Source organism: Clytia hemisphaerica, unplaced genomic scaffold (genome assembly GCF_902728285.1).
Source record: "Clytia hemisphaerica strain Z4C2 unplaced genomic scaffold, Clytia hemisphaerica genome assembly, whole genome shotgun sequence".
Lineage (NCBI taxonomy): Eukaryota > Metazoa > Cnidaria > Hydrozoa > Leptothecata > Clytiidae > Clytia > Clytia hemisphaerica.
This window is the reverse complement of record NW_027103728.1, coordinates 599,482-622,911: the sequence shown is the minus strand read 5'-3', so window position 1 is coordinate 622,911 and position 23,430 is coordinate 599,482. Positions and strand designations below refer to the sequence as shown.

At 34.7% G+C, this 23,430-nt stretch overlaps 2 protein-coding genes across 3 annotated transcripts in view; one reads left to right on the top strand and one right to left on the bottom strand.

Moving 5' to 3' along the window:
• The window catches only part of LOC136804911 (obscurin-like), a 43,347-nt gene that overhangs the window by 14,141 nt on the left and 5,776 nt on the right, over positions 1 to 23,430 (top strand). Inside the window, exons 14-30 of one of the 2 annotated variants that reach the window (XM_067061431.1) lie at positions 77 to 226; positions 9,866 to 9,970; positions 10,717 to 10,795; positions 11,417 to 11,628; positions 12,539 to 12,773; positions 13,367 to 13,645; positions 14,272 to 14,568; positions 15,297 to 15,596; positions 16,044 to 16,313; positions 16,784 to 17,204; positions 17,646 to 17,985; positions 19,213 to 19,393; positions 20,137 to 20,308; positions 20,745 to 20,790; positions 21,004 to 21,072; positions 22,203 to 22,410; positions 23,003 to 23,109. In XM_067061431.1, coding sequence (XP_066917532.1) covers positions 77 to 226; positions 9,866 to 9,970; positions 10,717 to 10,795; positions 11,417 to 11,628; positions 12,539 to 12,773; positions 13,367 to 13,645; positions 14,272 to 14,568; positions 15,297 to 15,596; positions 16,044 to 16,313; positions 16,784 to 17,204; positions 17,646 to 17,985; positions 19,213 to 19,393; positions 20,137 to 20,308; positions 20,745 to 20,790; positions 21,004 to 21,072; positions 22,203 to 22,410; positions 23,003 to 23,109 — 3,471 coding nt within the window. The remainder of the gene's footprint in view (positions 1 to 76; positions 227 to 9,865; positions 9,971 to 10,716; positions 10,796 to 11,416; positions 11,629 to 12,538; positions 12,774 to 13,366; positions 13,646 to 14,271; positions 14,569 to 15,296; positions 15,597 to 16,043; positions 16,314 to 16,783; positions 17,205 to 17,645; positions 17,986 to 19,212; positions 19,394 to 20,136; positions 20,309 to 20,744; positions 20,791 to 21,003; positions 21,073 to 22,202; positions 22,411 to 23,002; positions 23,110 to 23,430) is intronic. The other variant, XM_067061432.1, reaches the window with a different exon arrangement.
• LOC136804871 (NACHT, LRR and PYD domains-containing protein 9-like) lies at positions 3,470 to 5,355 on the bottom strand. Its single transcript, XM_067061382.1, has 3 exons — positions 5,325 to 5,355; positions 3,705 to 5,194; positions 3,470 to 3,484 (listed from the first exon to the last, which is right to left on the bottom strand). Exons 1-3 carry the CDS (start codon positions 5,353 to 5,355, stop codon positions 3,470 to 3,472), a joined length of 1,536 nt encoding a protein of 511 aa, XP_066917483.1.

The window sequence follows — 23,430 nt, the reverse complement described above, 5'->3', positions numbered from 1 at the left end:
ATTTAATGCTCTGGTCTCAAAAAAGGCGAGTTCGGATCGTGATTTTTAAAAATTTTCTGGTTCTGTCTTTTTACAGGATACAGTCTTGACTTGGGATGGAATCAAGGCTAAAGGAAAAGGCAAAGAAAGGCATTTATTCTTATTGGAAAAAGTTTTGATTGGTACCAAAAAGACTGAAGGCAAAAACAAAGATGACTTCTCATACAATGTCAAATTTCTTATGGAGGTATACTTTTTTGTTGTGCGAGATTGAAAGTACTGTAGTCCTTTTTATTAACCCTATTTTTGTCAGGGGGTGTTTTCAACCAACTGGCGATTTTTCCTAATAGCTTAGTGAAAAAATTTTTTGAAACTCAAAAACTTTTTGACTTTTAATATAATCTTATTATCAACACTAGATCAGGTTTTATGAGTTTGTTTGTGCAGGCATGTCATAAAATCCAGCTAAAACCTTGTAAAATCCAAAATCTTAAAATTGGCATAACTTTTGATGTATCTTCAGCATAAATTTTCAAAGTCAATCTTCTTGCTTTGTTTCTGGCTTTCAGAAAATCAAAATAGAGTTTAATTATCTTTATTATCCAAACTTGCAATTATAGTAGAAGGTACTTTTTCACTGATCAGTGGCAAATGTCAAATTTGTGATGACGTCATCAACCTAATTTTTTTTCTCTATGTATTCCTTTTATGCCAGTAAACATTTATGCCAAGTTCTAGATCACCTCTAGATCAAAAGTTATGCCAGATTGGTGGAAAACACCATCCCCAATGGCAAGCTTCATAATAATAGGGTTAAACAAACACCTAGGAAAAAAGCCACCGCTTCAAATATAGAATAAAAATAATTAATTTACAATGCACCTATAACCTTCAAAATAAACATCAAAATACTGAAAAGACACTAATAAGCATGAACAACGTAAATTAAAATGATAAATATTTCAAATAAGACTGCCAAAAGTTTTGATAAACGAGTCGAATTTGATGCAAAACATAGTCAGATAGTGTATAACATATAATGATCGAGACTATTCTAATTTAATTTATGCATTCCTCAAATCTGGGCTAGTTCAGGCCTTAAAACAGTTGTTTTCTTATTTATTAACTTATTAGTAATGATTTCTTTCCAAAAATATCTGCAACCACTAAATTGAAGTTACGAAAATTTACAGAACTTCTTGACTTAAAGGTTTTATTTTTACACAAGTGTTCCCGTTTCATATCAGACACATATTTCATATCAGGACAGTTTCATTGTTATATTATGTTGATATAAGCAAAAAAAATGTTTTCTTTTCCTCTTTTTGACCAATCTTGCTCCACATCCGTGTCAATTCAATGTGAATCAAAATTGATGAGTAAGCAAGCGATATCATTATTTAAAAACAAAACCTTTAAACGAAAATTTGTGATAACTTTTGAAATTAATATAACAATTGACTTTTGCAAGTTTGCAAGGGTGGACCAAATACGAATGTGGCTAATTCTATTAAATGATACTTTTTGTCTTAAAATATCAAATCAATATATTAAGAAATAAAGAACTAACTTACAACATAGCCATTATAAAAAAACCTTGGTCTGGCAATATATTGTTTTAGCCTTTTTGCTCAACAAGTTGCGATTTGCATACTTTTTTATCACGTTACCAAAATCTTCTCTTGGGATTGGCCTATTTTTTAATCACATGATCAAAACGTTTTCAAAATAAATCGATTACGGTACGCATAGTATAATAAAGCCGCGGCTGGAAAATATACCACATTGTCTTCTCAGTTAATTGCTGTTCTATCTCTGTCTGCGAGCTTCATAAGAACATCAAGATGCTCAGTTTATTATTGGTAGATAGTTTTTGAAATTTTTCTCTTATTTTCCTTCACGAAAAGTTTTTTTATTGCTAGATATCTTTGAATCTGTACCCAATAGAACACTTGAATTAATTTGGACATATTTTAGGGGCATTTTGTGGAAAAAATAGTTTTTCGCCAAAATTGAAATTATAAGAACTATATTCAAGATGACAACTTTCTTGTCAGTTTGAATGATAAATTTTGAAGGTGCTGGCTTGAAACTTTCACAGTATTATCTAGATGTACTTTTTCATTGATTTCTAAAAAGATTTCACTGAAATATTGCGAAGGCATTCGAGGCACTTTGTTTATCTTTGAGTTCTTTCAGCCCAGCCATTTTGTGCTTTTTTAAATTTTTTATTGTTGATCTTTACTTTACAATAATTTTATAATGCAAGTGTATTATCAAGGGTATATCATTAATGTCTAAAACACACTGAGAAGTAAGTATTAACGAAAAACCAATAAAATTTATCATTAAAGATGCTACATTACTGATCTCTTGATCAAAAAATAGTCATCAAATACGACAGAGATAGAACAACAGAAGTTTAGATGTTATCATTCCAGCCGCGGCTTTCTTATACTATGCGGTACGCAAGCTCAATCTTTTAACAAACAATAAAAAGAGACAAAAGCCTTCCAGACCAGTGTTTTTATAATGACTATGCTTACAGTTGCTTCAATTCAAATCAAATCAGTATAAAAATATAACATAAAATAAAAGAAGAATCAGTATTCGATCCTTTCCTGACTTCGGTATCAAGCTTGTGACCCTACGGAAAAGGACACTCACAACTTTTACATTCCAAATGATTTTACAGCAGTAATAAGCTGCTGCCAAACAGAATTTAACGGAATGTTTAATAGCACAACTCCTGAAAATCCAAATGCGCCATCATAATAATTCTCCATCTCTAATGACAACGCAAACAAGAAAAACAAAAAGTTTGTGAACACTAACATAAATATTGGCCCCAAGAAGAAACAACGGTGGATCATTAAAAACATCGATAAACCAAATAAACAAAGAGTTATGTTTGCGAATAAACATATACAGATGGTATATTCCAAATACATTCTTGGTCTTTGATAATACTGTTTCAAAACGAATTGTTCCCGTTGAAGTTTCCAGTAATAACTTTCATCTCTTAATACCCAGTCACCTTTTACCCGTATAATGTTACTATAAGTTCTTGATATTTTCAAGGAAGAAAAGTTGCTATTTTTAGGAATATTTAAGATCATAATCTTACAGTTATCGAATTGCCTCGGGTAGAATGTTTTAATTCTGATTTCAATGTCTCCGATGATCTCCATTAAATCTTTAAACAGCCAACAAATATGGGAGTTGACATGACCAACAGTAACAACCAGTTCTTTCAATTTGAAATTCGGCTGAAATCGGTTCTTTATAACGTGTTTACGAAGCAGTTTTATGCCTTGTAAACATTGCACATCACACAACCCCCGAGATGCTGAGTATTCAAAATCGAGTTTCAATGTTTTAATATTGAATACTTTTACAAAATCCTCCATTGTAGCAATAGACTGATGACCAGATATTATTTTATTGACGAACGGGGTGTTACAACCATTTACAGTACTAATGATCATTCTCATAGTTCTTTCGTCTATGAACGGGTTAAAATATAACTCCTTTACGTAACATAAATAAGGGAGTATCTGCTCAATATTTTTTGATTCCCATATCACTAATTCGATGTTATAGCTTTCGATATTTCGGCCAATCGTTTTTAGAAAATAAAAGGCAATATCGACATCTTTTTTGCCGTTAATAAATAGAGTAATGTTTATTATCGGTTTAATGTCGTTTTCAACTCCTGAAATTACCATATTATTCTGGTACTCGTGGAAAGCTTCTGGATAAACACGAACAGACATTCTCTGCCATGAATTTGCCTTGCTCAAAAAAAGAGCAACGTTGGTTTGGTTTTCTCCGCCATTGCAAAGGTTCAAATTTCGAACAAAGTCTATAACATACCTAGACGAAGAAGAATTGGCAACACATCCTCCTCTTAATCCTGCGTAAGAAGGAACAAATCTTAAATCATCATATGTTCTTATCCATTCCATTTCATATGCGTGGTCTTTGAAGTCAGATTTTAGAAAGTGAAGTGCGACTAAAAACTCTTGCATCAATAAGTGATAAAACTCGACTTTATTGCCTTTTTTGGTTGAAATAACGTTTACGAAACCAGATCTTTCGAGTGCTGTTATGTTGGATATTTTAAATTTCTTTGAATCTACCAAGAGTGTTCCTGTCTCTAAAGTTTCCTTTGCAATGCTGGACAATTCATATAGTAACTCTTGTATTTCTGACTTTGCAAATAGTTCCATGATATTTTCATCAGCAATAGTGCTATTAGTTGAATTCAACAAATGCTCTTTGAAAAACAATGTCAATTGTAAAACCCATAAAGGCGTCAATGTATCAAATTCTTCAAACATTTCTATATTTTGTTGGATTTCACAAAGTGACCACAAAAATGCCGGTGTTGTAGCCATGACTTGAAGCTTATGTGCCTTGTTAATCCTAGCGATCAGGTTATTTGCTTTCGTAATATCGTTGTCTTCGAAATAAAGTTTGATATATTCTTTTGCCTTGAACAAACTAAACCCAAGGACCTTGTAGGTATCGATCTTCAGCTTATTAAATTTCGATCTTATCTTTTGGCACGCATGTGATCTACCTGTCATCACTACTTGTCTCCCTGGAAAGTATTCTGAATGAATCAGTTTGTAGAGACCAGCAGCAATGCTGGTGTCATTTCCATACGATGGTTGGTCTAAAGTTTTATTCAAAGTTTGAAACTCATCAATACCATCCATCAAAAAGACAATCTTTTCTCCGTAACTATCCAAGTCATCAAATTTCAAATCCTTCAATATTCCATCATACATCTTGCTTACAGCACTTTTGAATGGTAAATCTTCGAACAGATTCAGTTCTCGAAATTTGAAGAGGAAGACGAATTTGACATCCGTCCAAATTTTCCCTTGTGACCAATGCAAGACTGCAGCTTCCAAAGTTGATGTTTTACCAACACCCCCAGGACCTTGAAGGATCGACATACTTTTATTACGGGAATGTAAAAGCTGATCAATAGTGACTACCTCTTTTAGGTTCTTCCGACCTTGATTATTATGGGATCCATCTTTGGAATCTTTGGATACAATCTGAAGATCCACATAAAATTTCTCTTTATATCGGTAATCTTTTCTGATTGAATTGAGGTTCTGCGACGTTTGGTTGTAATATTTCTTGAGATTTTCTGATGACGAATTCAGTCTCCTTTGAAAGAGTATATGGGGAGGACCATCTAAAAAAAAATAAAAAAAGAGAAGCTAGGTTAGAAAAGCAAGTGTCAAGTAGCCCGGCTAGCACACAACGTTGTTTCAATGTTCATCTAACGTTAAATCAACGTAGTGAATATTAGTAAACATTGAAACGTTGTGACATGTGACCGATAGATATTTGCATTATGTAGTGGACCAAAAAAACAGTTTTCTGTTCAAAAAAGGGTTCGAGTTACAGAGGTCAAACGAAAAATGAAAATTCCTAAATCTGGGGTGATACAATTTTTTAATGACTTAGTCGTTCGAATTATATGATACTAACACAAGCTATATGAATAAATTTTTCAATAGTAATTTTCTCACCGATTCGTTGTTGCGGAGAAAGTAACACATAACAATATAAACATGCTACTGAGAACATTGTTAAGGAAAGTGCAATCCATAGTTTCTTGTGTTTCTCTGTGGTGAAAAAGTAAAGTAGACACAGGTTAAACTATAAATACTTTTAGTCGCTGCCCCAAAGGTATGCCCAATGAAGTATAAGCCCGAAGGGCTAGAATCGAATCTCCTTGGTAGGATGTGAAGCCAAAAAATCCTACCAAAGTTGCGCGGCCTTGAGCGGTTCGCCTGGTTTTTACACAAATGACGGATTGAAACTAAAGTTTACCGCGAAATTTCGAAAGAAATATCAATTGTAAACAAAGGAATTGCTAGATTCAATCTGTCGTCAAAAATACGGTGCATTTTTTTAGGCTTCACTTTTTCTTGCCTGAGAAAGGTTAGAGATTCTACTCTAGCCATTCGGGCTTTAAACTCAATGGGTATGCCCGAGAAGTCCTGAAAATTTTTTATTAAAAGCAACTTTGTACTAGAGAGCAGGATCGTGTATAACCCTTTCACTTTCGATTAAGTAATGCGAGGGAAATAATATTACCTTCTGTCTCGATCTTGTGATTTAAAATCTCCATGTAGAAATAGCTATAAAAAATCAAATACACACAGAATATAGTGACATGTAAGCTCATTTCTGAGGAGCCTGGGTTTTAAACCTTCACAGTACATTTCCAGCTGACCTAAGGTTATCTTGCATTACGTCAACTATTATCCATCTGAATAAATGTTTTTTTTGCCAGCACTGACTTTTCACTGTTTGATAAAATGAAAAGAAAAGGTTTTCATTTGAACACCCCCTTCTCACAGACACAGTCGGATTTTTTCTGCTAGTGGGGATAAAAATAACGGTCAGAAACTAAATGGGGATTAAAAATCCCATATTTTCTATGGCTGGGGATTTCAATTCTTTTTTTTCAAGTCAGAAAATTCAGTGTTGATGGGGAAAATAGCATAATATTTTGCAGTGAAGATTGGTTTATTTGCAATCATGGACAAAAGGTTGTAGACAAATGAAATTTCAGTGAAAAATGATGAGAAATAGAGCAAAATGACTTTTCAATGTGTCTGAAAGGGGAGGGAAGTTAACACTTTTGAAGTCGTTGCATTGCTTTTGAATTGCTTTTGAGGGAACCACAAGCAAAAAATCAGCGTTACGATATTTTTGAAATATTTTCCAGCAGGAAGGGATATCCCATTGGGTGTGAGAAGGGGGTGTATTTGAAAATCAAAAAATGTACTACACGTTTTTTTATAAGAACAAACTATTTAAGAACATAAGGCTTTGATGGCCAAAATGTTAAGAACAATTTAAGAACATTTGAAGGTTTTGCGGACTCAAAAACACCTAATTTCTTATGAAAATGGACAAAAATGCTCAAAAAATGGCGAAAATAAGAACATGCTTAGAACATTTTTAGGCTTAAAACTCGAAAAGTTAACAACATCCGAAGGCTTCAACGATTTTGGATGTTCTTATAAAAAAAAACGTGTAAATGAAAATGAAATACACTTACTGGTTATTTAGTAGAGACTGCTGGTCTAATGGGCATGACTTGAGATATGCATAATCAGCAACATTTACGCCATAGCCAGCAACCAGTAAACGAAACGAACTCCATTTCATGTTGAATTCAATATACGTCATATTGATTTCGCCCTTATGAGATTCCTTATTCCTCCAGCTTTTTAAATCCTTAGTAATTGTTCGATATTTTTGTCCAAACATAACTTCAATAATTAGTGTAAAAAGCGTTATATCAAAATCATTGATGTTTGTTTGTTTACTTGCAGGGAAAATAAGGTCATATTGACCTTTTTTTAATACACCGTTTCTTTTCAGCCTCTGAAAATCTCCTTGTTTTTTATCCAATTCTTGATACAACTGCACTCCATTGTTAATCGATAGTTTCTCAAGGTTTCCCAAAATATGCTTGCAAACTTCCAAACCAGCATAATGTATCAATGTAAATAGTCGCAAAAAATATTCATATTTGATATTAATTTGTTGATTTGCCATTATGAGAATTCTTAACTAGTCCACATTATAACATCAAGCAGTACACTGTAAAAAATGATCTGTCAAAAAATGGCATAAAAAGTATTTGAGATCTGTTTAGACATCGTCATATGTTGTTGTTATAAATATGTTGTTGTTGAAAAAAAAGAAATAAAAGAAAGAGAAAGTTCTATTATACTCAGCAGTGACAAATAAATAGGATATGCTGTGGCATATCAAAAGTACCACTTAAACAAAAACCCTCATAATGTTGACAAATTGGGGTTTCCCCAAATATACTGGGTATTCACCTACAGTACTTACCTCTTGGTACAAGAATACACTCTTTTTTATGTAAGAACTAATAAATTTTTGTTGATGCATTATTGTTGTTCTTATTTTTTGGCACTTTGAGCCTCGAATTGTTCAAATAGTTCTTAACCCTATTCATTCAGAACTAAGGGGGCTTTTCCTGTACCGCCCATTAAAATTTGATCTAGTTGGTCTTTTCGGATGAAAAATGACACACAAGATTCTAGTCTAAAACCACAGGTAGTATTTGAGACAAAGGTCACAAAGGGGGTTTCCCTCCGAAATTTTAGACATCAGGGAAACTGTTTATTTCAGCCGTGACAAATAATTTTAAGCGACTATAGTTGCGAAAGCAGCCGGCAAGGCGACCTTTTTTTCCGATGTGTTCTGTGAGCATATTTTGATCTGTTCTGATCAGATCTTCGAAAATTAATCAGCTAGAAATGATGATGTGTTCTGACAAGACAGGGGTATATTCAAGGTCATCTAACGTGTTCTTGTTGTCAAGGTAACCCTAGAAAGCTTCAGAACACAGGACAGGGTATAATCAAGAGAAAATTGATGTAATCTGTTGCATAGTAACCCTAGAAATTTTCAGAACACATCTTTCGTGGAGAAAAACAAATATCTTACAAGTTTATCTTTGCAAACTGTTTTTCCTAGATTTTAGAACACATCAAACCATAAAGTAGTGATAAGTGTAGGGAGACAAATAGTGCGATAAAGGTTTCCTATAAATCAGAACACATCATTTGTATAAAAAATTGAAAATTCATAATATTTGGTCTCCTAGAAGATAAGAACACATACTTCTAAATAAAGTGGAAGTACTACTACTAAAGTAGAAATTCTCGCCCGAACTTTAAATTCTGAAAAACGTTATTAAAATACACTAAAATCTCAATATATTTCGACCAAGATTGCAGGTTAGATCTACAACAAGGCAAGAACAAGTTTGTTTGATTATGATCTGCTTAGGTGACCTATTATTGACCTGTCTGGTAAAAATTGATTTTACGACGACCACGTTTTTAACTAAGACATTTCATAAAACTGGAAATTTTTTTCTACTGTCTATTTAGTTTGTTTTGGACGAGCTGTTTACCTAATTAAGAATTATTAAAGTTTCTAAAGTTTCTTGTAAATTAATTTCAAAACTTGATTAAAATAAGTCGAAATTATTCAAATAATTCTTAGAATGTTTTATTACATACTTCTATGGTTTAGAAGGGTTAGATATTATGTTCCAAATACTCCCAACTCCTTTTGTGTGCTTATAATTAAAACAACTCTTCTGTTTCTTGAGTATTTTTACTGATAATAGGTGGATTAAGTCACTTCAATTTACCCTAACTCGACTGACTGAATATGGTCTTATAACCAAACGAAGATAACTGTTGAATATGTTTTCAAAGAAAGTTTTTTATTAAATGTTTTTCATAAGAACATCCAGAATTTCTGATGTTCTTAACTTTTCAAGTTTTAAATCAAAAAATGTTCCTAAATTGTTCTTGATCTTTTGTGAGTATTTTTGTGCAATTTTCTTAAGAAATTTAGTGTTTTAAAGTCCATTAAGCTTTTAAATGTTCTTAACTTGTTCATAATATTTTGGTCATTGAAGCCTTATGTTCTTATAAAGTTTGTTCTTATAAAGAAATTTGTAAATGTTGAAATAACTCAAACCGGCTGATATGAACTTAACGTTGAACCTAAGAGAAACGAGTCCAAAGCTTGAGCTCGGTAAATCATCAAACTTTAGAATATTTCCAAGACATAACACATATTTTAATACCTAAATAGTATTCTTTTTAAGTCCTGCTTTAAAATCATGTTGAATGTTATATTCAGTTAATCTTTAAAAAAAAAAGAAAAATTCTTATAATAAAAAGTTTCTACAACCAATGTTTTGATGAAACTGTTTTGATGAAAATCCCATCATTCCACATATTTTGAAACCCTACCAACTTTCTTATCCTTTTTGCTTCCGTTTTAGATATCAGATCTTGGTCAGACAGAATTTATTGAGAACTTCCCAACACGATGGGTATTATGGTCTGGAAAATCTGCAGCGTCAGCAAGTATTCAGTACACTGTTGAGGTAAGATGTGCACTCTTTTTTGCTATATAAAACACTAGATAGAGCTACCCTATTTTTTCTAAGCAGATGCAGGTGAAGCAAAACAATGCGCCATCTTTACTGAAAGTAGACCACAGTATAAACCTTGGTTTTCACTGTGAAAGATTTTACATTTTGACACAGCAATAACTTCACAATTTCAAGGATCGTGCAAGCTGACGTCACTCCACTCAAGATGGCGCATTATTTTGCTTCAAAAACGAAAGAAAAGCTTTGTCTAGTGTTTTATATAAGATCTGTAGTCAGCCCATTAAAACCATTTCTCTGGAGAGTTGTTTTCTACATAGAAAGCACACTTATAATGAATGGACTTATACATATGGATTATACATATGCAAGGAACTTCCAATAAGAGTGTTTTCATACTGATCAGTTTCAAATTAAAATGTAACATCTTGTCATTTAAAACAAACAAAGTGTGTCAATATAAAAAAAACTTGAACTGGCATTTACTTGTGCGAATTTTTCATCTACCTATCACTCCCAGTTTCTGATTGTGAATTATTTTATATACTTGTATCACGATAAAGTATTACCTTTCTTTGTTCCTTGTTCAATCTTTTTGGCGAAGAATTTCACGAGCCGTCACTACTGTGAAATACCAATCTTTTGCGAAGTATGGAGTTACTAAATAAATAGATTTCGCATTAGTTTAAAGTACGTAATTCAAAAAGGTTTATAGCCTATATTACTTCTTATTTAACTAGGCTAAATCTGAATTGGATAAAGATTGTTGGGTGCGAGATATTCGTGAGATGTTAGCACGACAGCTAGCTGATCTCAAAAGTAAGTAATTTTATTTGGAATCATTGAAAATGATGTACATTATATTCGTAAACTGGCATTCTTCATGTGGGTTTTTTCCCTAGCCTAAAGTTAACTGGCATTTATCAACCTTCCTTTCAATTCATCTAGGTAAAAACTAGTTCGAATTGGCAAATAGGTCGAACCTTAAAAAACGGACCGGCAGTTAAGGGTTAAATCTCAAGACGTATTTTCTGAAAATATTTATAATAAGACAAGACCAATTTAATTAGTTGTTTTACGGGCCCGACCAAGCCTGAAATTCCAAAAATTGAAATAAAAATAAAATTGATTTTGGTTGTACATTTTTATTTTCATTGCTTTACAGACTGTCAAATTTTCAAAATTTTGGTAGTTTTTCCAAGGTTTCGAGAATTTTATGTTCAATTTTTCATTTTATCCATGCATTCGAGCTTTTTGTGTGTTTTCACATTTTTGTCAAGTTTTTGCTGTCTTTTTAGGAGATTTTATAGGTGAAATTCTACTTTTATTTTTATTTTTTCGCCAACCGACCGGCCCTCTTTTTTACGTAGCTTGGCCCGTAAAACAACAAATTAAATTGGCTTGGCATAATGAGATATTTTTTTGAATTATTTTTACTAGACACGCAAGGCAAGAGTTATGAGAAACCACCACAAAATGTATCACCGGATACTGAAAGAATCAATTCACCTGAACAAATGTTTCCCGCCATAACGGAAAAAATTTCCGGTAACGAGAGTGGAGTGTCAAAGATTGTGGATGATCTGACGGAGATTGAAGAACAATACATTGCAGCGGAATATCCATTGCAACCTTTATCTCAAGAACGAAAGGTTTGAATATTCTTCAAATATGTTATTCATAATTTTAGCCTTTATTGAACCTTGATGCAATCAACCTGCTTTTTATCGCTGATTTAATGTCTTTTCAAAATCATTATTGGTTCAGTGCGGTACTTAGGGGACGTCGTCTGTGCCCCTATCAAAACGGCCTTGCTCTTCGTTCCATAAATCTTGAATATTTTTTCACCGAGTAAAGCTTACGTTTGTTAAAAATGAAAATGAAAATGAAAGTGAAAGTGCAAGTGCAAGTGCCACTAACTATTGTAATGAGATCATTATACTAGGTCACAGTGTGGATGTAAACCACACTGAAACGACCGCCTTCCATCACGCATCACGCTCGCGCGCACATTATTAATGCCTACATGTAATCTCCAGTACATTCTAGATTATTCATTGACAACAGATTACAATATAGTCATTTTTCATGTCTCGATTATTCAATTCCGAATAAAAGACATTCAGGGAAAGAAAAAGAGAAACGCCTGGGTAATCTAGTTAAAAAACCGAAAGTAAATGGTAGACAAAGTAATGAGCCAAGGCAAAACGAGATTAGCGTACCACTATAAAAGAAACCGCCTCCGGCGGTCGAAAAATATGAACAAATTATCTCTTATCCTATCGATATTGAAATTGGCAAAGAAAGACACAAGCTAGGTGGAGAACAACTTCCTTATTTGAATCAAATATTTAAAGAGGATGAATGATGCCAATATTTCGAAAGCTTATTTCCCGGACATTCCAGGAAAATTAAAAAAATGACAGAATGTATTACAATTTTCTTGACATCAACAACAAATATTGCTGCTATACATCATTACGTTGTTTTGAAGAAACAATGTGCGTAGATGGAAGTATTTTAAACGCTAGTCTATATTTTGTTTTATTATTATTATAATAGGAGCAGCTGATCACTGGTGAATTGTATCGTCTCAACGCTAATGCCAAAACCAAAGAAAACTTATCTCATTTATTCAAAGCAGGAGATTTGGTCTCGCTTATTCGTGCAGGAACTACACTTTACCTCGTTGAACCAGCTGGTTGTGAAGACCCATTCAAACGTACTTGGGTCCCAGGCTCTTTTTTGGTTCCTTTATCAGAAAGTGTGGCTGAACTTGATGAAGAACAGGAGGAAGGTGGGTACTAATTTGTACAAATTGTGAATATTTTAAACAAAATGTGTTTTGAGATCCAACAAATTTTGATTCATATGTGCAGGTCACAGATACCCGAAGGGCTAGATGTCGTGCTTTAAGCCATCGTAGGCAAAAAAGTGAATATCGCAAAAAATATAGTTTCTATTGTTTTCGAAAATCCGTGAAGGTTCTAATTGGTCAAGCGCTGAAATTCTATTGTAATGCCACTGTGATTTTTACCTAACCACGGCAAAAGCACGACATCTAGCTCTTCGGGCTTTACAAATCAGTTGTGCAGGTACGAACAAAACACTGCTACAGAAACTTTTCATTGCATCCCCCTAATCACTATGTCGAAATATTTCTTCGAGCTATATTCAGATCCATAATTAGTCCCCAAGGAGGACAAAAATGCTACTAGATATGTTTGCACGAGTTTAATCAAATCCGCCAGATTGAATTTGTATTTTAATTTCTCGAGGTTGTTAGTAGTATTCAAATTCTTGGGAATAAAAGAGTATGCGTACTCAATATATGCTTGTAGTTATTTGTAAGTCTTTGATTAGCTTTAATCTTTTAAAAACATTTTTCAGACCCACCTGTGTTTATCAAAGATTTGACTTCGCAAACTGTTAAAGTGGGTGAAAACACCACATTAGAATGTCAAGTTCTAAACAGTCTGATTGTCGAATGGTTTTATGATGACATGCAAATCACTGTAGCCGAAGGAACTGAAATTGTCTTCGATAGAGAGACTGGTATTACTAGTCTATCCATTGAAAATATTTGTCCTGAAGACGCGGGAGATTATACTGTCCGCGCGATCAATGACGCGGGCGTTTCATCAAAATCTGCCCGTTTGAATGTGGAAGGTAAGGTTTATTGTTGAGAATCTTATGTTATTGTCCACTGGTGCTTTTTTAAGGCGATACAGTGATATTTGAGTTTCATTTGGATATTTAATCACTACATTTTAAAACCCTTCTCAAGGGAAATATTAAAGACAATAACATATTGAGTAGTTTTTATTACTTACATGTTCCTTTAAGTTATCGTGCGAAAGTTTTATCGAAACTACTAATTTAACTCGCCAACCCAAAATTTTCATGAGACATTTTCATTTTCTATTAACTATACTACAATCTTGTGCAAAATATATTGAGAATTTTGGTTAATTCCTCGTTTTTAGCAATTTAAAGTTCGGACGAGAAAGTCGATTTTGGGCTAATTGATAAATTTATTCGACTATTTCAATTCCAGGCTGTATTCTGAGCCTAAGTGGAACAATTTTGAACTTTTAGATCCTCCGAGTCTTAAGTCTAGCGTTAAAACTCTGAGTAAAAACTCTACCCTTCCAACGTAATTTAGAGCGCTTCCAAATCGTTTGTGGTTATAAGATTTCGTGGGAATTTCAATATTTCTCAAATATTGAACTTAGAACTAATAAGTTGCTACCAAACTAATATCATTCTCATCTCTAACAACCACCACCATCTAGCACCACCAGTAATCCTGGCTGACATCAAATCACTAACACTAACCCAATACGATAACGCTACATTCAAATGTAATTTCCATGACTCACAAAACCCTCAACTGACACCAACATGTAAATGGTACTTTAATGACCAAGAAATTCAAGACGCTGGCAAATTCATCATCGAGAGTAAACCAACATTATCCATTCTAGATATAGCTGAAGTGGATCTTGATGATTCTGGTGAATATAAATTTGTAGTTTCCAATGAATTTGGTGAATCGGAATCTGTGGCGACTTTAATTGTCAATGGTGCAGGTTGGTAATGTTTTCCTTTTCTTTTTCTATTCTGTTTCACACGATCTTTTGTTAATCTTCATTGTTCATTTTACAAGAAATTATATTTTCATTCAAGCAATGTGAGCCACATAAATTTGTGTTTTTATATTTTTAAAGATCTTTCAGAATAGATATCTTGAGTTTGAATCGCTGAAACCTTGAAAGGAAAGATTTTATTTAAGCCCAGACAACTCATCTCTTTATGATTTGAGCTGGAATTTGGTAGAATACGACTTCTAGAACCTTTTAGTTTTTGAACGGCGGTTATTCAAAATTAATGACAGAGCGTGTAGACGATGATATCGTCCGTTAGAGGGATAGTAAAGGCGGGAAAATATATATGTGAGGAGTTTACAGCCGTCAGGGTGGTTTACGGAAAAAATAGCAGCGGTGACGTATGGAACAAACGCCAACGTAAAAACCTCCACCACTGCTTACTCCGCCCCGGGCTAACCTCCCTTTTCAAATTCATCCCATCTCCTAAAAACTATTCTCTTTTTAGTGATCTTTTGTAAACCATTTTTATTAAGTGATAGGAGCGTATTTCGTTGGGTCAATTGTACTCCATAACAAACATGGAGTATCTTTCTGTTTTAGTCACCTTTGGTCTCCTCAGTCAGTCCAACGCTCATTCTAAAGATGGTGCTATTTTCAGGAATCTTACGAGTATTAATTTTCATTGTTTTGCGTTCTTATCTTGTTAACAGAAGTTGATCTTCAATCTCCTGCTCCACCTGGTCAGCCTTACTCAACTAAAATCACCGATCATTCAGTTATTTTATCATGGCCAGTTAGTCCATCCGCTGACGTCACACATTACGTCATTGAATACCGTAACGTCGAGTATGGTCCTGACGCATGGAAATTAGCTTTGGACAAAGTTGAGACGAATTCGTGTACCGTGAATGATTTAGCTAACGAGGACGAGTTTGTGTTCAGAGTGTTTGCTTATAACGAGACGTTGGCTAGTGAACCAAGTCAATCATCTGAAAAGATTCTAATAGAAGGTACGTCTTAAGTTACAGTTCGCCTTCTTTGAACGGTGTTTTTTTAGGATGGTATTCACTTAACTTCCGACGGTGCTACATCAAAAGTATTCAAGAAATAAAAGATCTAGCGCTCTCGGTGGATTTATACCCACATTGAGTGCCGCTTTTCAGGAATTTTTGATTGAACATTTTGGTTGTTCGGGATTGAGAAGCTACATCCAGGAATTTATGTAAAGTTCATTGAGGTACTTAATAATTAGGGGGTAATTAGAATTATATGCTTAGGGTATTTTAAAGAATGTTTGTCATGTAGTTTGTTTGATTTTTTGTTTTTTTTTTCTGCTTTTATTGTTTTGGATGCAGAAGTATAGTCTTTAGAGGGCTTATAATATTTGAGTTTTCAAATATTTGCCAAAATTTTAGCTTAGTCTAAATTAGAGGGTTTGGATATTTTCTGAATTTCAGCACCACGCAAAAAGAAGTCAAAGAAACGTGGTGAAGACACGAAATCACCGGACCCACAAGGCCGGTTATCTCCATTTCAAAAGCGACGTCAATTCAAACAAAACCCAGGGTCCAGCTCGGATGAAGATGATGACGATGATAGCGGGTCAAGAGGGCGTTTATCTCCACGCCAGGGTGGCCCTCTATTTACAGCAAGTCGTAAGGGCGGACGTTCAAGATCTAAGAGTCCAATGAGAGCCAAACAACAAATGATGGCGCAATCTCCAGATGGTTTGTACATTAGATCTTGATTTATATATTTTCGAGGATTTTCGAAGCTGGAACTTTTTAAAGCTTGCCCACAATTTTGAGACTTATTACGTCAAAGTTAAATTTCTTCTATTTTTATCCTGGCTCTCGCCGGCACTTATTAGACCAGTGATATAAAAATAATGCCAATAAGGGTCGGCGTTTAAAGGACCGTATTTCAGCCTTTGATTTAGAGTTTGGTGGTTTGAAGTCGTTAGTATATGTTCAGCATACTTAAAACATACCAGCACCTTTTTTATCCACAACCTCATATAAACACTTAAGGGCTCTGGTCGTGGTGAAAAAAAAGCAACTGGCATGTGTTCAAACTCTCATTGATTTTGTATCATAAGTAAGTAAGGTCATGCTCACATGTCACTGTTCTGTGTCGCTCTGAACGTGGTCTAAGTACAAATATTACTTTTTATTTTGTCCTCCCTTTTTGATTCCAGGTAAAGGAGCTCCATACTTCACACGAGAACTTGAAAACTCCTTCGTCGTTGAAGGCGGGGCCGCCAAATTTATTTGCCGATGCCATGGAAATCCAGATCCAGAAGTCGTATGGTATAAAGAAAAAGAAAAAATCGTCGAATCGAAACAATTCTCTATCTTATTTGACGCTGACGAAAATTGCGTGTTAATTATTACTCAGAGTAATCACGACACGGCAGGCTCTTACATGTGCGTTGCGTCGAATTCGTACGGAACAACAAAGAGTACCGCTATGTTGTACGTTGAAGGACTGCAAACGGAGTACGATACAGAAACGGAAGACGAAATTTCGGACCCCGAACCACAACCGGAACGGGAACAAATCAACGTACGGAAAGATGCTGTTGAGAACCATTACATACTGAAAGAAGAATTAGGAAGGTAAACAGAGATTGCCATTTAAATTCCATTCGTTTTAAATGTTCGAACTCTTTCTTGCTACCATGTGGAAACCCCTCCCAAGGAAATTTTTATGACTAAGATTTCATGGTTTCCACATTGTGTCAAACAAGAGTACACACTTAGAAGCGGATAGCTTTGAATGATTCAACTGTTTCTCCTTTAGTTAAACTTTCCAGTGAATATGGCTTTGCTATTGTGTATCTTCGCCTGTGATGTTAAGAAAAAGTGTGTCTACCTTCGGGAAGACATTTTGACACGCGACTGGGCTTCCCCCGACATGTTTTTCTAACACTTTTTCACTTCCCACACCTCACACCTTTAAATCTAACCAAGTTTTGAATGAATGAATCTTTGATATGAATCTGGAAAATTTCATTCAGGCCATTCGCTCAACTTTTTGTTCCGTCTTTATCTTTACAGGGGTAAATTTGGTGTCGTCACAAAATGCCAATGCAAAACGACTGGCACCGATTTCGCTGCAAAATTCATTAAATGTCGCCCGACAGAACGAAAAAACGTTTTAATGGAAATTGATATTATGAACTCGCTTAACCATAAACGATTGATAAATTTAGTAGCAGCGTTTGAATCATCGAGACAAATTGTGCTTGTATTAGAGTTGGTAACTGGAGGTGAACTTTTTGAGAAATTAACTGAAGAGGAATATATTTCGGAGAAAGATGTGACTTTTTATATGAAACAAGTTTTGCAGGGTGTTCAACATATGCATGAACGAGAAATTCTTCATTTGGATTTAAAGGTAATTTCTTTAAAGGGATAGTTAGATCACAGTAGCATAGCCAAGAGGGGCGCAAAATATGTGTAGGAGAACAGATTTTTATGACACTATAATTATCTTTTTATATTATGAACAGATAATTACAGTGTCATAAAAATCTGCTCTCCTACACAAACTTTGCGTCCCTCTTGGCTACGCTACTGGATCATTTCACGGTGGATTTTTTATTTCACAGTAGAGTTCTTTACCAAATTACAGTTGACGCCCTTTGATTTGATTTCAAGGGAAATGGATTTTCATTGAATAAGGGAGCGCGTCGACTAGTAGAGCGTCGCTTATGAGAGTTTCTTGTTCAAGGTTACTTACAGTACCATTAATATTATCGAATAATGGAGCGTACCGAATTAGAGAGTGTCAATTGTATAAAATTTGGAAACTAATAAGATTAGCAAATTTGGAAGTGGAACTCCTGAACCGTAGAATTTTCCTGTAGGCCAAATACCAAAGAAATATTTAATTTCTCATTAAATGCCAGCAATTTTCTGCAACTAATAAAACTCCAATTACCAGAGTATTAATTAGAATCAGCGTGCACTGTCTATTGCTTGTTAAACTAGAAAACCAAGAAATTTTCCCTCATTACTCTAAGGTCCCGAATAGTAGGGGGGTCTGAATAAAAGGGGGGGGGTCCGAAATTTTTGCAAAATATAATAAACGGGGGAGTCTGAATAAACGGGGGGGGGTCTGAAAATATTTAGAAGTTTCCTTTTACCTTTTACCAAAATTCAAACGTTCGAAATGGATTAAGCCTGATTTACACTTCAACTCACAAACAAAAAACTAGAAAATTAATAAACGGGGGGGGGTCCTAATAAGAACGGGGGAGTCCGAAAAATGTTCGAAAATTTTTGACATGGTTCAAGACTAAATATTGAACGCCATGGAGTAACAATATAACAATGCTATTTTCCATCCATAGATTTATAAAAGCCCGAAGGGCTAGATAGAGTGCTTTTGCTGAAAAGTGTGCCGAGTTTAGGTAGGAAATCCTACCTAACTCACGTGACATTACAATAGAATTTCAGCGCTTGACCAATCAGAAGCTTCGCGGATTTTCGAAAACAATGGCAGCAATATCTTTTGCGATCTTCACTTTTTTTTGCTTGGAAGAGCTTAAGGCACGCCATCTAGCCTTTCGGGCTTTATTAATCTATGTTTCCATCCTGAATATAAAGTTTCATTTTTTAGCCTGAGAACATCATGTTAGTAAATCCACACAGTACACAAATCAAACTTATCGATTTTGGTCTGGCACGACGTTACAAGAAAGGAGACTCACTAAAAGTGTTGTTTGGCACACCAGAATTTATGGGACCTGAAGTCATCAATTATGATCAAGTTACCACGGCAACTGACATGTGGTCTATTGGTGAGTGAGATCTAACAATTTCTGAATCAGTAGTTTCATACAATACACCTCGGTAAGAACGTTGTTTTTAATTGGTTAAATTTTCCAGTAGGCTTGTCCAATAACCCTTCTGTAACAACATATCCGAAAGCTTGAGACAAATAACTTCATTAAGATTACAATTTTCCAATGTTTAAAACTGCCAGGTTACCTTGTTTGCCGTTTTCGGGTTTACCCGACATTTTATATAAACTTCATTGGCCGATGTCCGACATAAAATGAAAGGTTAATATATAGGCAAATTTTTAAACTGCTGGAAAACTTACACGCTAGTAAAGTTTTTCTTGTAGAAAGTAATTCGCCTACTAATTTTGTGTTGAAAAGTTTGGTCATTTTGGATTTTTCATCTTTTATTACATACATACCTTATCGGCCTTTTTAACGCCGGCCCTTATTACGCCACGAGCCCAAAAATAACGCCAATAAGGGCTGGTGTAAAAAGGGCCAATAAGGTAGTAGAAAAAGGAGGTAAATGACCAAAATGCCGACAATAGGGGTGTACTCAGATAAGAAGTGAGAGAAGTTCCCCTCACAAGGCATGGGTCGATCCGGGCGAAGGTTCATTCACTTGCCAAGTGAATCATAGCACCGAGTGAGAATCGAACCCTGACCTCCCAGACGGGAATCAAGGTTGATAACCACTATACTGATACACCTATTGACATGGAAAGGGTTAATAAATCATGAATGTTTGTTTTATTTAGGTGTTATCACATACGTGTTGTTATCTGGTCTTTCTCCTTTCGCTGGTGACAATGACTCTGAAACGTTGACCAATGTTACGTCAGGTGAATGGGATTTTGACGATCCAGTATTTGAAGATATCAGTGATGAAGCCAAAGACTTCATTATGGATTTACTGGTCATGAGACCAAGGTACTTATTGTTATTTTGATTGGACAGTCCTGAAGTTCATTTCATTGATTACTTTGTTAAAAAATAAAGAAAGGCTCTATAACTCTAACCTCTTTAACTCTAGTCTCCTCAACTCGAACAAGTTTTCTCGTCCTTTTAGTTACAAATGCCCTACAAACTCGACTCCGTTTCTCGAAAACTGGTATTCTCCGTGCGTATTCGATTTATAGAGACTCCGTATTGTGTTTCTGCTGCTTTAGCTTTAATCTTAATGGGATTATTCAATTTTCTTCGAATTAGAGAATAACTGTGTGTTCGAATAACAGTGCCGTGTTAGCTATATTCAATCTGTTGACAATTTTCCCATTTCAGGAAATTCAGTAACAGTTGATTGCTTTTGTTACTATTCATAAGTTCATTGTTATTTATCACATTGTTTCTACTTTTACTATTACAGTGATCGTGCCACTGTCAAAGATTGTCTCGATCATCCCTGGTTCATGGTAAGTCTCGTTTACCCACACTTTCATATTTAAAGAGCGATCATGGAGTGATCTAGGGTCATGAAAGCAACGATCAAGGGGTTCCTATTGCGAATCCCGCTCTTTCCAATGCAGTCGAGACAGCGAGCGTAGACTCCTTTAAAACAATCGAAAGACTACCTTAAAAATCATAATTTCATCTTCAATCATCAATCATCTACAATTTTATTTCAGTTCAAAAAATTCAAGAAAAAGATCAGAACTGATCGGTTAAAGGCTTTCACTGCTCGCCGAAAATGGAAGGTAATGAGATTTAAAAAATTACTGGATATATATATACTCTCGTTCCAAAGGGGAACATAACTTTTCAATTCTGATGTCATTTGGTGTTTTAGCCCTGGCCTCCGTTGTCATTATCCTTCGTCACACTTTGCAAACACAACTTTTTCAATATAACTGAATTGTGAAAAATACTTCCTTTGGCTAACAGTTTAACCCTATTAGCCCCAGGGGGTATAATCTACCTCGCTGGAGTTCTTTTGTGTAAAACAAATTGACTTTTAATAAATTTTTATAAGAGTGCTTGTGCAAAATTTTAAGGTCATAGGTTGTCCAGATCAGGTTATAAATTGCTTAAAACTCAAATTTTTAAAGTGCTGTAACTTCTGAACTATTGATTCAATCAATTTCAAATTTTGACATGTGATAAGCATTGACAATGTGAATTTGAAAAATTGAAGAAAAAAAATTGATTATGACGACATCAAATTTTGATAGTTTTACTCATCTTCAGCATAGGTTTTAAGAGAAATTCTTCATGGAAAATGCAAAACCAGCGATTATGTTAAAAGGCAGCCTTTTATCTTTCAGAATCGTCAAACAGAATCTAATAAATATCCTCATTTGTTCGACTGTGACAGACATTTTTGTAAACCATATATATCGGCTTTTTTCCGACAGGTGGAAATTTTGTGATGGCGTCATCGCTTTTTGAATGACGTCATCAATTTTTTTTTCTTCCTGGAAATTTGTGTCATGATGGTGAACATCTGTACTTAATTTCATGGCCATAGCTCTTCTAGATCAAAAATAATTGAGGGTGGTAGATACTCCCCCCCCCCCCCCCCGGGATACAAATCAAAAAAGGGTTGCGGTTGATAGGGTTAATGATAAAAAGTATACCCAGAAGCTTCATTTTTTTTTCATTTTTGTTTCATTAAAAACAAAATTGTGCAGTGTTATTTGACAAGCTCTAAAAATCACTTAGCACTAGCGAAGAAAAAAAACGACAATTTGAAAAAAGAGATCTGGCCTTTGTGCGAAATTGATTTAATACAAAACTTTCCGTAAAACTAGAATATCCCCCATGGTGCTCAGGGTAATACGGATTAATGGAAAAATATGAACTAATTTGACTTCTTGTAATCTTTTAGAAAACAATCACAGCAGTCCGTAGTACAAATTTCTTAACACGCCTTCTTACGGGCATCAAGACATCACAAAACGCCACAACGCCCATTTCAGCGCCAACCACGCCACAATCAGAATTAAAGAGAGAGGACAGTGCTCCCACCAGTCCGGTCTCAACCAGTTCATCAGGACCAGCCTGGAAAAGAGTTGAAGATTTGGAGGAATTTGATGGTATGTTCATTTCACTTACTTTCTGTTTTATTTTTTATTTTGTCATTGAAATTGAAAAATATGCCATTAAATTCTTTGATCTACATAATTTGGGTACTCTCCCTAAATACCTAAGAAGCCCCTTTAAAGCCTGAGAAAGACCTGGAGCTGAACTGAAATTTTCCTTAAGTGTAAGTGGATCTTTGAATCCGAACTAAAGACTAAAATTGTGACCGAAAAAGCGGATCATGAGTTAGTTATTACTACAAAAAATGTCACTAAAATGATTCTAAACATGTCAAAAAGTTACTAGATAAAAGAATTATTAACTTTTCTGTATACAAAAGTTGACTTAACACATTTTTGAAAAGATCACATTTTGGTGACACTTACTTTAGAAAATTAATATCTTTTAAATAGATTCTTGATAAAGGTGAGTCCAATTAGCGAATTACTCCAACCCTAAATAAGGACTACAGTTAAACTACGCTTTACTTAAAAAAAATAGAAAACTAAACGCAAGCCTTCAGACATAATTTCTTGTTCTCTGAATCCAGTACAACTTAGCTCAAGAAACAATCTAACATTATGCCTCATTCTTCTTGGCGTTTAGCTCCTGAGTTTGACAAGAAGCTTGTAGACTTGAAGATTCGACGTGGAGAAGTGGCTCATTTCCAGGCTACATTCCATGGAGTGGAAGATGAACGAGACACACCTGAGGTAAGCAGGACTTGATAGTCCAAATATTTTCAACAGAAAACATCTCGAAATACTTACAATGAAATCTTCTTTAGTTGAGATCCATTCTGTCTTATCTCTGATTGTCAAAAATTACTAAGTTTTCAAGACCAATCTAATTTTTTAAATCCTGTATCTCCTCTATCAAATGAGGTAAAAGTGGAGTCTCTTAAATTCGAATATCTTTTTTAACTTGAACAATTTGTCTAGCTCCTCCCGTTAGCAATCTCTATAACTCGAAAAAAACTTCGAATATTGTTCTACCACTTACAAATACAAACCACATGATCTGATAATTCTGTT